We start from the raw sequence: 13,232 nt of genomic DNA on the forward strand, positions 1-13,232 counted from the left end.
TGGAGAAAATTCCAACCTTTAGTGGCTTAAGCCAATCCTGTAAGAGTACTGTGACCAATTAGTGATGCCTGCCACTGGAGTGACTAGTGAAAAATATGCTGGGCATTTGCAACCCTGACCCATTTCATCCAGTTTCATTCAGTCTCCTCCGTTCAGACTTCCTACTGAGTCCCTTCAAAGATTCCCATGATGGAAATTCCAGTCTTCTACCCAGTCTTAGGAAGTAACAGTTCCCTTTTCTTTAGTCAGTCTTTTCCACTGCTGGACTCTACTCTCACAGATGTCCCTTGATAAGCCCCATGCCGGTACAGATGTCCTGACCCCAAAAGGCCAATTCCCCTAACACCAAGAGTCACTGGATAAGCCACACTTTGAGCTTAGATGTAGATGGCCAAATCCTGATAGAACATAGATACAGCCATGATTTGAATCCAGGCAATCGAGAGCCAGAATCTCTGAACTTAGTCACATGCATCTGGCATGTGATTGCTGCCATTTCTACAACATGCGTTAAATTGCATCTTCATTTTTCAGTTCACAATTATCTAAATCCATTATTAATCCAAATAAAATATAGTGAAAATCTTATAATTTACTACTGTAGCATAGTAAACATGACTTCTAAATAATACAAAAATGTGCATTTTCTAGTTAAAAACATAAGTATGTTAATTAATGCTTTATAATGATTAGGGAAAAAATGGAAGATTATCAATACTCTTCAAAAAAACACAAAAAATGACCATACAATTTATGATGTAGTGTTCCATATACAAGTAGTCTCATACTGAAAGTTTAATAGTATTTTGACAAAATTTAAGGCAGCAGCTATTATTAATATTTAAAAAATAAACATGCCAGTGAGTTTTCCAGCTCAGAATCCATAACAACAATGAATCCTATTCATATCCTGTGTAACTCCATGGGGATTCTATGGGGAAAGTTTCCATATATGGTAATTTTCCCCAACAAACTCCCCACAGTTTATTCAGGATATGAATCTGGTCCATAGTGACAATGAAAACAACAAATCACTGAAAACTCTCATGTAATTTTTGCTGAACAAACTACAGACTAACAATTAGGGAGACCAATACTGAAGTGAAAATAAGAAATCTGAGAATTTAAAAATAACCACTGGGTATTTTTTATTCCATTTCTGTACTAGCAGAATAAGTGTATAAATACTTAGAAGAAAAAATTGTCCATCCTTATTTATTTTAGAATATTCTCTTGATAGTAAAAATTACAATGTCAACTATTAACAGCCAAGAAACTCAAAAGGAAATTTAACATCAGGACGTATGTTGTTAGAAGGAAAGAAAGGATAATACAGTAAGTCAAAAATGTTATATGAGCTTTAGCTTCCCAAACACCTTGTCCCAATATAAATCCCTGTAATTCGTGATTATTTTTCCATATTTGTGACTTAGCAGTCTGTGGTATTCTAGCTATCTAAAGTTGTGTAATATCTTTCTTTTACATTCAGTGCTCTAAGTGTAGACTTAGAAATGAGTTTTTGTGTATACACTTAAGTATTTCTATTTTTCCTTTAAGTAAGATGAAAACATCTAAAATCCAACACAGCTAAATATCTACAGCCAGATTAAAATTATAGGAAAGGAAAATGGCTGCTGTTCCTAGTTTCACATGACAAATACCAATAAAAGGAAAAAGAAAATATGGTACCAAAATGCCAAACATACTAACAGCAAAAACAGCAGTCTCTGACACAATTATTTAATAACTAGGTGCTTATATTGAGAAATGGTCCAGTTATGAATAGTCATTTTTGAATGAGCATAGTCACTATTCACATCTCAACTGGTTCACAGACAATTACACCAAAACAATAGACCCTAGTTTAATCTTGCATGTGACCAGTTGTCAAGATCGGCCCTGAAATGCACATAAAAGTGTGTGATTCACTTGTTTCTTTATCAAAAAAATCCCTGTTTAATTACAGTATCTTGATGACCTACTATTGCTTAGAGTATATTCATTTGACTATCTCTCATACAATGGCTCAAAATTTGAAATAATTACCTTGTAACATGGTACCACACTCACTATTAAAACTGGGAAGCCATCAGTTCCAACTTAATGCACTCATCAGTAATAAAAATAAAAGGCAACAGATGAACTTCTGGTGCTCATGACAAACAAATCACATAGGGTATTTCCAGCACCTTACTACCTACCCAAGGTGATGTTGGCATCCAGAGAATGGCAGGGAAGGCGTGTGGACCAGCCACACCAGAGCTAAAAAAGAACTCTTGACCTCTGACATACCTATCCACTGTTTCCTTATCTTCACTAAGTTCAGGTGGGTGGGTCTTACCAATGCTTCGCTGGAACTTTGGTGATTTCTTTACTCCCTTCACAGATGCTCTAGATGTTTTTTTAAATTTATTATAACTATAACAAAATTTGGGGAGGAGGGATTAAATGATGCTGTTTGCCCCCAGGGGACATCCTATTTCTCAGCAGCTAAGGTGTTGCTCTCTTCACTGGACTAATAAGGCAGGTGCTCTGGAAGACACAATAATGTGTTAGACCAGAGGACAATTCTCACCAAAGTACATCTTAAATGGTACCCTTGAGAATTGAAAAGGTTAAAAATGGGAGGGGAGAAAAGAGGACTGAGCCCAACAAATGCTAACTGAATAAATAAATGCTCATCATCCTTAAAGTATCCACTCTTGGGAGAATAACCAGCTTTATCAGCGAGGATATAATCAAACGGCAGCAGTGTAAAACCAGTTTTCCCTATTCCATGAAAAAAAAGAAAAAAAATGTTTTCTCCCTTTCTCCCTGCAAATGTTTCCTCCTCTTAAAAATTTTAACAGAAAATTGATTTTTTTTAATTTTGAGGAATTTAATTGATTTTAAAATATAAACTATCATTAAATCAAATGAAGTATCCCAAATATGCATTTCAATGACCACCCTCCTCAGCAAAACTTCATTAACAGTACTTTCTTCGTACATCTAAATTATTCTGACCACAGAAACTAAAATTGGATTTCGTCAAAGTAGATAAAGAGCAGGCACACTACTCTCATTTTTAGACATGGGAAATTTCAGTAAAAGAAAACATCAGTGGAATACACACATCAAGATGGTAACAGAGTTACAGAAACTACACTTCCTGCTTTGTAATGATTAATCTACACAGACTATAGAACACTACCATTTAAAAGTTGGCCCAAAATAGATTGACTGTGGCCAATCTACACAACTGTGGGAGATTCAGAACCACTAAGTCAGAGAGATGAGACTGGTACTGTTGGAGATACTGACTAAAATAACGTCAGACGTAAGAGAATTTGTTAATTCAATTGCCATAGCTGTGTAAGTCTTTAACTTTGATTAACAAGGGTCTATTCTTCCAGGTAAATTTTTTGTCATTTTAAAGGCTTTTTGTTGGGGCGGGGAGGCCCGGCAGGATGGCATTTAAATCAAGAATATCACTTCAGTGAGAAATAACATGTTATAACATGATACTCAGGCTACTGCAAATTCCTTGCTTCAAGGTCTGAAACATAAAATCAACTTAATCAATATTTGAGCAAGGAGGAAAGAAAGAAAATTAAAGAGAACAATTTAAAACACAAATCTATGGCATCAGAAGTCAGAATGGTGATTACCTTTTAGCAAGAAGGAAAAGTAATTTTGACTGGGAAGGGCCACAAGAGAACTTCCCAGGGAAATGGAAATGTTCTGTATTTTGATCTGGGGAGTGGTTCTATAGGTGAACACAGGCAAAAATTCACTAAGCAGCACACTTAGACTTACACATTTCACTGTATGTAAATCATACATCAATTTAAAAAGTAAAAGCAATACAAGTAAGACACTGAAATCAGAAATCAAGGATAAGAATCACGAAATCAGAATTCTAAGTTAGAAAAAAATTAATCTTTCCAGGACTATAGCATTGTACATTGGGTAGACAGACAAGTATTTCTTATGACAATTTAGTAAGAACACCTTAAGTGGTTTGGGCGATCCCTTCTAAACTAATTAGAATTTCAAATGTGACTATTTTTCTGAATATTCTAAATATTGATAGTTTCAAGCCTATAAAATAGCCTCCCAAAGGTGGAAATCCAAGGCGTAGAAGCTACGCCTCAAAACACAAAGAAAATACACTTGTTTTAACTGAGTGCAGACATACGGCATCTCCTTATCTAAAGAAGGCAGCCCATTTTTAACACTTAACATTCACTAACAGTTCAAATCTACCTATGGTCTTCTAGGATAAGTAAGAAACAAAACTTAATACTCAGAAAAGGCAAAAAATGCTAAAACCCTGCATGATAGTGTTGTCTTCTGAATGGTACTCTGTTCTGTTCAATAACATGGTAGCTATGTAGACAAAAAGCAACCGGCAGTCTTCAAACATACCACATAGCACATGGGTGATACTACCAAAAGATCAGATTTGATGATCAAGAAAGCCTCTATATGTCTGCTTGGTAAAACTGGCCAATGTTAGAGTCTCTAGTCCAAGAACTCAAAGGCTCCCACACTCAGTTTCAACTTCCATTTCAGCTAAACAAAGTAATAAGACTAATTTTCCTCTAGTATATAAAGATTTCTGCACATACGTAGGTTCCTACATAAACAAAATTCCATGACTGAAATGAAAGTGGAAGGTCTTTGCCACTTAATGATCTATTTCTATTTCTTGGATGACAATAATTCCAAAGGTACTATTAAGTGAATTCAAAAATTATTTTTAAATTATTAGGAAATTATATTGCCACATACTGAATGGGATATTACATTTCACTGTTATTCTACCTTGACCTTGATTAGGCAGTGTGGTAGTCTGAAAGATGGAAAGCTTCCACAGTGCAACAACAAAAACAATCAAACCTTTAAAAAAGCCAATCAAGAAACAAAAGAACTGAGAATTATTAGCTCTCTTGAAATGCTACTATTCTGCAATAATCCTCAACTATGCACAAATAGTCACACTGAACACCTGAGATCAGAAAGTAAAGGTTAAATTACAAATTCATAAAAAATGTTTCCTCATTTCCTACCCTAATCCCTTTCAACCAAGCAAAGACAGTGCCTCGCCAATGTTTAATGTTCTAGACCAGCAGGTTGAGTCTCTTTAGAAATTCTTAACTGTCATCTTTGCTTACACTTGATGACAGAATATTCTGCAGAGCCTATACAACTGCATTGACAAATTTCATTATTCTATATCTGACATTAAGTAATCCTCAAATAGGTTGCTTATCATTTTTTAAATACCAATTTTAGTTATCTGCAACTGCTGTCCAGCCCAGCCCATTGTGTAAGGCCTGCTCTGCACCAAAGCAATTTCATTGTGTAAGTTTTAAGACAGATACGATGCTGCTGGACTGTGACACTATCAAAATCGAAGCCATTGTGGGGAAAAAAAAAATTCATCTTCAAAAATAAAGCTATTTCTTATTCTTTTTTTAATCTACATATAACATCAACACTTATGTTTTGTAAAAATATGGAGGAAGAGTATATAATGATATCTTTTTCTCTCTTTAGATGAAAAATATAAGCCCTTCTTTCCTTTGTAATAAACACTATCATCTCAGATCCTCTCAGTATCTATTTTAGGGTTTAAGCACCATTACAGAGCCTACAACAACAGATCAGCGACAGGCCTGATCCCATCAATTAACACGTTCTGGGGAGACTGCCTGGATCCTGTCTTCCTACCTTCCTCTTGGAGACCTGGTTTTGACCACTGTGACATCCCTGGCCTGAAGGATGACTAACCCAGTTAAGGGGAGTCCCTTCCCTGAGATCAATTCCTTTATAATTAGAGCCCAAATACAAATGTTTCTAATGACCTAATGCAAAACGATATGAACTCCAAGCCAATGAAACCAATGACAGCAAGCAGATTTCTAAATAGAAGAGAAGTGGGATGCATTTACTTACATGAAGATTCAGTGCCAAACATGGCTGGCTCCAGAGGCTGCTTTAAAAAAATAAGAAAGAAAAGAAAAAAAGAAAGGAAGGAAGAAAAAGAGAGGAGAGTGTGTGTGAGAGAGTGAAGAGATGAGCCGGCTACACAGCAGGGGTCATGAAGCCAGACAATGCAGTCCAAGCCTGTGTCCAGCTGCCAGATTCTTCTTACGAGCTTCTGTTTTCTGCTGTATGACTGAAAAGCATGGTCTCCTACAGCACCAAAAACTGAAGAGCTGCTTTTGAAAATCCACTAGGCAAAGGAAGGCCGACGTGGCTCTTCTAGGATGTAGTGAGGCAGGACTAGGTAGCAGCAGGGGCAGGACTGGGAGCAGCAGCAGCAGCGGATACTGCAATCCCCAGCCCTGCTGTAGCAGTAAGACAATAGCAGGGCTTATGCATACGCTGGATGACGTCAGGGACACTGCACAGACCAACTGCGCTGCTTGAGCCAGAGGCTCCAGGGGCTTCAGGGGAGCAGTGTGATTCAAAGGGGAATTCCTTTGTCACAAAATGCACAAGAGTAAGAGCCACATATATATTCCCCCTCCGGACCAGCTCTTCATCCTGTGAGACCACATAGTAAAAGAGACCTCAAAGAAATTTAAATACTGTATTGGTTTTGGCTTTATAGCAACTAACCACAAAGATATCATGCAGATCAAGGTTCTTGGTTTTATGCAGTAAGTAGAACTTTTCAAGGGAATCAAGAATATCAGAAATGAGAAAAATAGTCTACCTTTAAAAGTAATTACAGAAAAGTTCATTGTTATTATCTCTAAGTTTACGGTAGATTGACAGATCAGGGGTTGTATACTCAATTACAAATATGTGAAAATATGTATACCATTGCAGACACATTCTGGGCATTTATAAATACACGCAAATATAATAGTAAAATAATAAGTGCTTAGAACACTGCCTGGCACATAGCACTCAAATATTAGTGAATACATTATTAGTTATTTTGCAACTATTACACAAATGTGAAAACCACTGCTCTAGGAATATATTTAAATTCATATATTTTTACTATCCTATTCCTTTTGCCTTATTTTTCTTCACTTTGCTTTAGGAGAATTTCTGTCATTTTTCAGAGTAATTCAGTCATTTTAAGGCTATGTGTACACAACTGTTTACACCTGTGTATAAGTGGGCATTTGTGACCAACACACTTCTTTTTAATCTACCCACACAAAAAAATAATAGAAGATATTACTATTTTGTCTCAACTCACTGGAAAAATAAAAGTCTCCCTGCATTACCAAATTCATAGACATCTGCTTTTTTATATAAAAACTCTAGAATAAGTATACAAACTTTCATTAGAATGCCTATCCAACCCAAGCAAAGAAAGAGGTTTTAATGTTTTAAAAATTCTGAAGTGTACAATATATATGTAATACCATAATCCCACACTTTTAAAATCATATACAGAAGTTCAAGAGTTCAAGTCTCCTCTGAACCCTTCATCCAAAGTATATACTTTCTCCAGTATAAGTGCTGATGTTTATAAAAACATGTCTTTATACAGATACATTTTTAGACATTAAATTCTGATATAAATGTGGAACTGCAATTTACCATCTAAAAATACCATGAGATTTTCTAGTCAGTATATGTAGATGTATCTCATCCTTTTAATGGCTACATAAAGTTCCATTGTAGAAATGTACCATAATTTATTCAAAGTAACTTGACCTTTAGCTTACTGAAAATGCTGAGCCATTATGAAGAAAGTGTGATGATGCTACACAAGATAAAGAACAAATCTTTTGTTGTAAGAAAGAAAAACATAGCTAATATTTTCTGAGTGTCTACTATGTGCCAGGCACCATTTTGGGAACTTTACATGTATTAACTCATTTAATCTTCATAACTACCCTATGAGGTGGATACAGCTATTTTCCACATTTGACAGATAGTTAAATAATTTGCCAGCATTATGCAGGTAATAAACAATATGGTAGGATTCAAACCCAGCCATTCAACCATAATGCCCCTTGAAATATGAACACATAATTGTCACAATTATATTTTAAGGATTCAACTGAAATGAAGGGAAAATAAGAACCAACTGAAAATGTGGGGGGAAAACCCTTGAAAGAGAAAGGCCACCAAAGAAAACTAAAAATGATAGAAAAGACTAGTGAAAATTGCAGGAATTAAAAATGTATTCCTTCAAAAATAATTGGTCAGGTCAACAACTGAGGAGCAATGGGTAATGCATTTCAAAAGTTGAACTTTAAAGCCAGAATATTATCTTACATAAGATCTATTTTAAATTGCTTACGACATGTTGTATATAAAATAGTCACTCACATAGTGGATAGATATGGCCATCGCAAAGGCAAGAGGGAAGGTAGAATGAAAAATGGTCCTTGAGTAAGAAAGATTTTCAAACAGAGGCCATGGTGACAACTCATTTATTGTGCTCCTTTTTTCATCTCATACATGAGAATGTATATACCTGAAGGGTCTTCAAAAAGTTCATGGAAAGATTCTCATTGTCTTTTGATTCCATTTTTCCACAAGCCAAATTTTCTGAAGGACCCTCATGTGTATATAAAAATGCATTTTTCTGAAGGCCTACGTTTATTTCTTGGTACAAACTTCTAAGAATAAGTTAAAGGCTGCAATATATTCTTGAGACATCTAAGTTTTAGACAACTGTAACAGGGTCAGTATGCTAAAAACACTAGGCATCTCAATTGCCAACAAAACTGAATACAAATCACACCCTTTAACTCCTATGAAGGTTTCTGTGACCCGGAGGCCTGAGATGTTTCTAAACACTTTAGAATGTTTGGATCCACATGGCTGACGACCAATTTTTGACAAAAATGATTCCAAAAGTTTAGTTTCCTCCAATTCTGTCCTCTAGTCATCTCAGAGAATGAACACAAATTTTAATGTATTGCCTAAAAAATGTACTAAAAGAAAATGAAGGAAGAATAAAATTGATCTGATGTCTCTCACCACCTCCCCTCCAAAATTTCTCATAAAACATTCTGAAACCAAAGTGATCTTTGGAATATCTATTCTATCTGATTATCCTTGGCTATGACCTTGTACTTCCATTAGCGAAGACAGTACTATTAATTTCAGGATAAAATTAGCAGTGAAAAAAAGATTAATACTCAAAACAATTTAGTGGACAAATAATTATCATTAAATTAGAATGCCATTGTTAACGAAAGATAGCGAAAATCTTAAAGTCAATAGTTACTTTTAAAGGAAACTCTCTTCATGTTCATTTGACAACTATTCTGAGGATTCTATAGTTCTACACTCTAGAGGTACAGCCTTGAACAAACTCCCTCCCCTATTAGGCTAATATCCTAGTGAGTGAGACAAACAAACATGAAATATGTCAAGCAGTGGTATATATTATGAAGATAAAGAGGAATAAAAGGATAAGGGGTGATTAAATGGGAGGGTTATTTTTAAATTGTCAGGAAAAGCCACTCTAAAAAGGTGACATTTGAGACACTTGATGTGACAGAAGAGTGACATAACCAAGATGGTGATTATAAACGATGTCAATGTTGCTCCCACCAGAACAGATCAACTTACAACCATTAAACAAAAAAACCCCTGCCATCCTATAATCACTGGAACTTGGGGGAGACGTGAAGAGACCCACTGAGTCCGTGAAAGCGAGGAAGGCTGAAGTCAGCAGAAGAAGGGACCACCTAATCAGATCCAGCCCTGGCCATTCCCTGAGACACCGTAGCACACCACATGGAGCAGCTACCTGGAGACAGCAAAATCGTAGCAGTGCCCTTTGCATGAAGCTACTTGAGCCTGCTGGGATGAAAGGTGCCATAACTGTGAAACAACCACCATCAATACACTGCCTAAAAGAAACTCACTTCACCTGTAAGGACACACATCAAGTGAAAGTGAATGAATGGAAAAAGATATTTCATGAAAATGGAAATCAAAAAACAGCAGGACTAGTTATACTTATATCAGACAAAATATAATTCAAGCCAAGGAAAGTAAAAGAAAGACATAGTGATAAATAGATCAATTCAACAAGAGGATATAACAATTCTGAATACATACACACTGAACTCCAGAGTACCCAGATAAATAAAGCAATTACTACTAGAGCTAATGGGAGAAATAGACTCCAGCACAAAAATAGTTGGGGACATTAATACCCCTCTGTCAGCAAAGGACAGATTATCCAGATAGAAAATTATCCAAGGGGGCCGAGCCCGTGGCGCACTCGGTAGAGTGCTGCGCTGGGAGCGCGGCGATGCTCCCGCCGCAGGTTCGGATCCTACATAGGAATGACCAGTGTACTCACTGGCTGAGTGCCGGTCACGAAAATGACAAAAAAAAAAAAAAGAAAATTATCCAAGATACATAAGAGTTAATCTCCAGTCTAGACCGATTAGACCTAACAAACATTCATGGAACATTTCATCCAATAGCTGCAGAATACACATTTTTTCAGCAGTGCATGGAACATTTTCTAGAATAGGCCATACGTTGGGTCACAAAATAAGTGTCAACAATTTAAAAAAGAAATTGAAATCATACCAACTATCTTGTCTGACCACAATGGAACAAAACTAGAAATCAGTAACAGAAAGGACATTGGAAACTATACAAACACATGGAAATTAAACAACATGCTCCTATGCAACAAATGTGTCAAAGAAGAAATTAAAAAGTAAATTAAAAGGTTCATGTATACAAATAAAAATGAAAACACAACATACCAGATCCTATGGGATACAGCAAAAAGCAGTTCTACGAGGGAAGTTTATAGCAATAAACACCAGCATCAAAAAAGACTTCAAATAAACAGCCTAATGAGCACCTCAAGGATCTAGAAAACCAAGAACAAATAAAACCCTGAATCAGTAGAAGGAGAGAAATAACAAAGATCAGAGCAGAAATGAACAAACTAGACATTTTTAAAAAACAAACAACAATCACAGTAATACACTGAACTTTTAGAAAACTAGAGGTGGTAAAGGGGAGGGGAAGGGAGAGTGAGGGAGGCTAATGAAGAATTGGTCGATGGACACAAAGAATGAGTGCATATTGTAATAGTGAATAAGCTAACTATACTGATCTAACCACCACGCATTCTACACAATTACCAAAAATCAATGTTGTACCCCACATGTATGTATAATAAAAATATAATTTTTTAAAAAGAAATAAAAAAAACCATTACAAAAGATGGATGAAACAAAGAATTGGTTTTTCAAAAAGGTGAACGAAGTCAACAAACGCTTAGTTAGACTAACAAATAAAAAAGAAGATTCAAATAAAACCGGAAATGAAAAAGGAGACATCACAACTGATACCACACAAGTACAAAAGATCATAAGAGACTATTACAATTACACACTAACAAACTAAAAAATCTAGAAAAAAAATGGATAAATTCCTGAATATATACAACTTACCAAGTTTCAGTTGTGAAGAATTAGAAAACTTAAACAGAAAAATAGTGAGAAAAATAATGAGATTGAGGCAATAATAAAAATCTCCCGGGCCGGCCCCGTGGCTCACTTGGGAGAGTGCAGCGCTGGTAGCACCGAGGCCACGGGTTCGGATCCTATACAGGGATGGCTGGTGCGCTCACTGGCTGAGCGTGGTGCAGACCACACCGTGCCAAGGGTTGTGATCCCCTTACCGGTCAACAACAACAACAACAACAAAAAACTCCCAACAAAGTAAACCCCAGGACCAGACAGTTTCACTGCTGAATCCTACTGAACATTTAAAGGAGAACTAACACCAATTCTTCTCAAACGCTTCCAGAAAACTGAAGACAAAGGAATACTTCCAAACTTATTCTACAAGGCCAGTATTAGCCTCATACCAAAACCAGGAAAAGACACAATAAAAAAAAAAAGAACACTAAAGACCAATATCCCTCATGAACATAGATGGGAAAATACTAACAAACGGAATCCTACAAAACATAAAAAAAGATCAGTCACCATGATCAAATGAAATTCATCCCAGGGATGCAAGGATGTTTCAACATATACAAATCCATAAAGGTGATACATTTCACATTAACAGAATGAAGTAAAAAAATAATATGATCATTTCAATAGACACAGAAACAGCATTTGATAAAATCCAACACTCTATCATGATAAAACCGCTCAACAAATTAGGTATAGAAGGCCTGTACCTCAACACAATAAAGGAGACATACAACAAATTCAGAGCTAATATCAAACTAAAAGGATAAAAATATAAAGCTTTTCTCTAAGATGTGGAAAAAGACAAGGATGCCCACTTTCCTTACTCCTAGTCAACATAGTACTAGAAGTTCTAGCCAGCAAAATAAGGCAAGAGAAAGAAATAAAAGGCATCCAAATCAGAGAGGAGGAAGTCAACCTATCCCTATTTGCAGATGGCATGATCATATACACAGAAAATCCTAAAGACTGCCAAAAAATTACAAGAACTAATAAATGAATTCAGTAAAGCGGCAGGATACAAAATCAACACACAAAAATCAATAGCATTCCTATATGCTAAAACAAAATATATGAAGAGGAAATCAAGAAAGTATTCTCATTTACAATAGCTACCAAAAATAATGAAATACCTAGGAGTAAATTTAAAACAAGATGATAGAACTCTACAACAAAAACTATAAAACACTGGTGAAAGAAAATGAAGACACAAATAAATGAAAAGATATCCCCGGTTCCTGGACTGGAAGAATTAATATCAATATGTCCATGATACCCAAAGCAATCTGCAGATTCAATGTAATCCCGATCAAAATACCAATGGCATTCTTCACAGAAACAGAAAAAATGATCTTAAGATTTGTACAGAACTACAAAAGATGCAGTAAAGCCAAAGCAATCTTAAACAAAAAGAACAAAGTTGAAGGCATCACACTACCTGACTTCAAAGTAACCAAAACAGCATGGTACTGGCATAAAAATAGACAAATAGACCAATGGAACAGAATAGAGAGTCCAGAAATAAACCCACACATTTACAACCAACTGATTTTTGGCAGAAGGATCAAAAATACACAGTGGGGAAAGGAAAGTCTTTTCAATAAATGGTGCAGGGAAAACTGGATATCCACATGCAGAAGATTGAAACTAGACACCTATCTCTCACCATATGCAAAAATCAACTCAAAATGGATTAAAGACCTAAATTTAATACCAGAAACTATGAAACTACTAGAAGAAAACAGAAGAGAAACACTACACAAGATGGGAGTGGGCAGAACTTTTTTGAACAAGACT

General features: G+C 35.8%; 1 protein-coding gene across 6 annotated transcripts in view; it reads right to left on the reverse strand.

Moving 5' to 3' along the window:
- Nucleotides 1-13,232, reverse strand: part of ST7 (suppression of tumorigenicity 7) — a 270,032-nt gene that overhangs the window by 183,216 nt on the left and 73,584 nt on the right. The window contains exon 1 of one of the 6 annotated variants that reach the window (XM_063100967.1): nt 5,944-6,325. The exons of the other annotated variants lie outside the window; for them this stretch is intronic. Coding sequence (XP_062957037.1) covers nt 5,944-5,965 — 22 coding nt within the window. The 5' untranslated portion in view covers nt 5,966-6,325. Of the gene's footprint in view, nt 1-5,943; nt 6,326-13,232 lie in introns of those variants that run through there. 6 annotated transcript variants of the gene reach the window in all.

Source organism: Cynocephalus volans, chromosome 6, assembly GCF_027409185.1.
Source record: "Cynocephalus volans isolate mCynVol1 chromosome 6, mCynVol1.pri, whole genome shotgun sequence".
Lineage (NCBI taxonomy): Eukaryota > Metazoa > Chordata > Mammalia > Dermoptera > Cynocephalidae > Cynocephalus > Cynocephalus volans.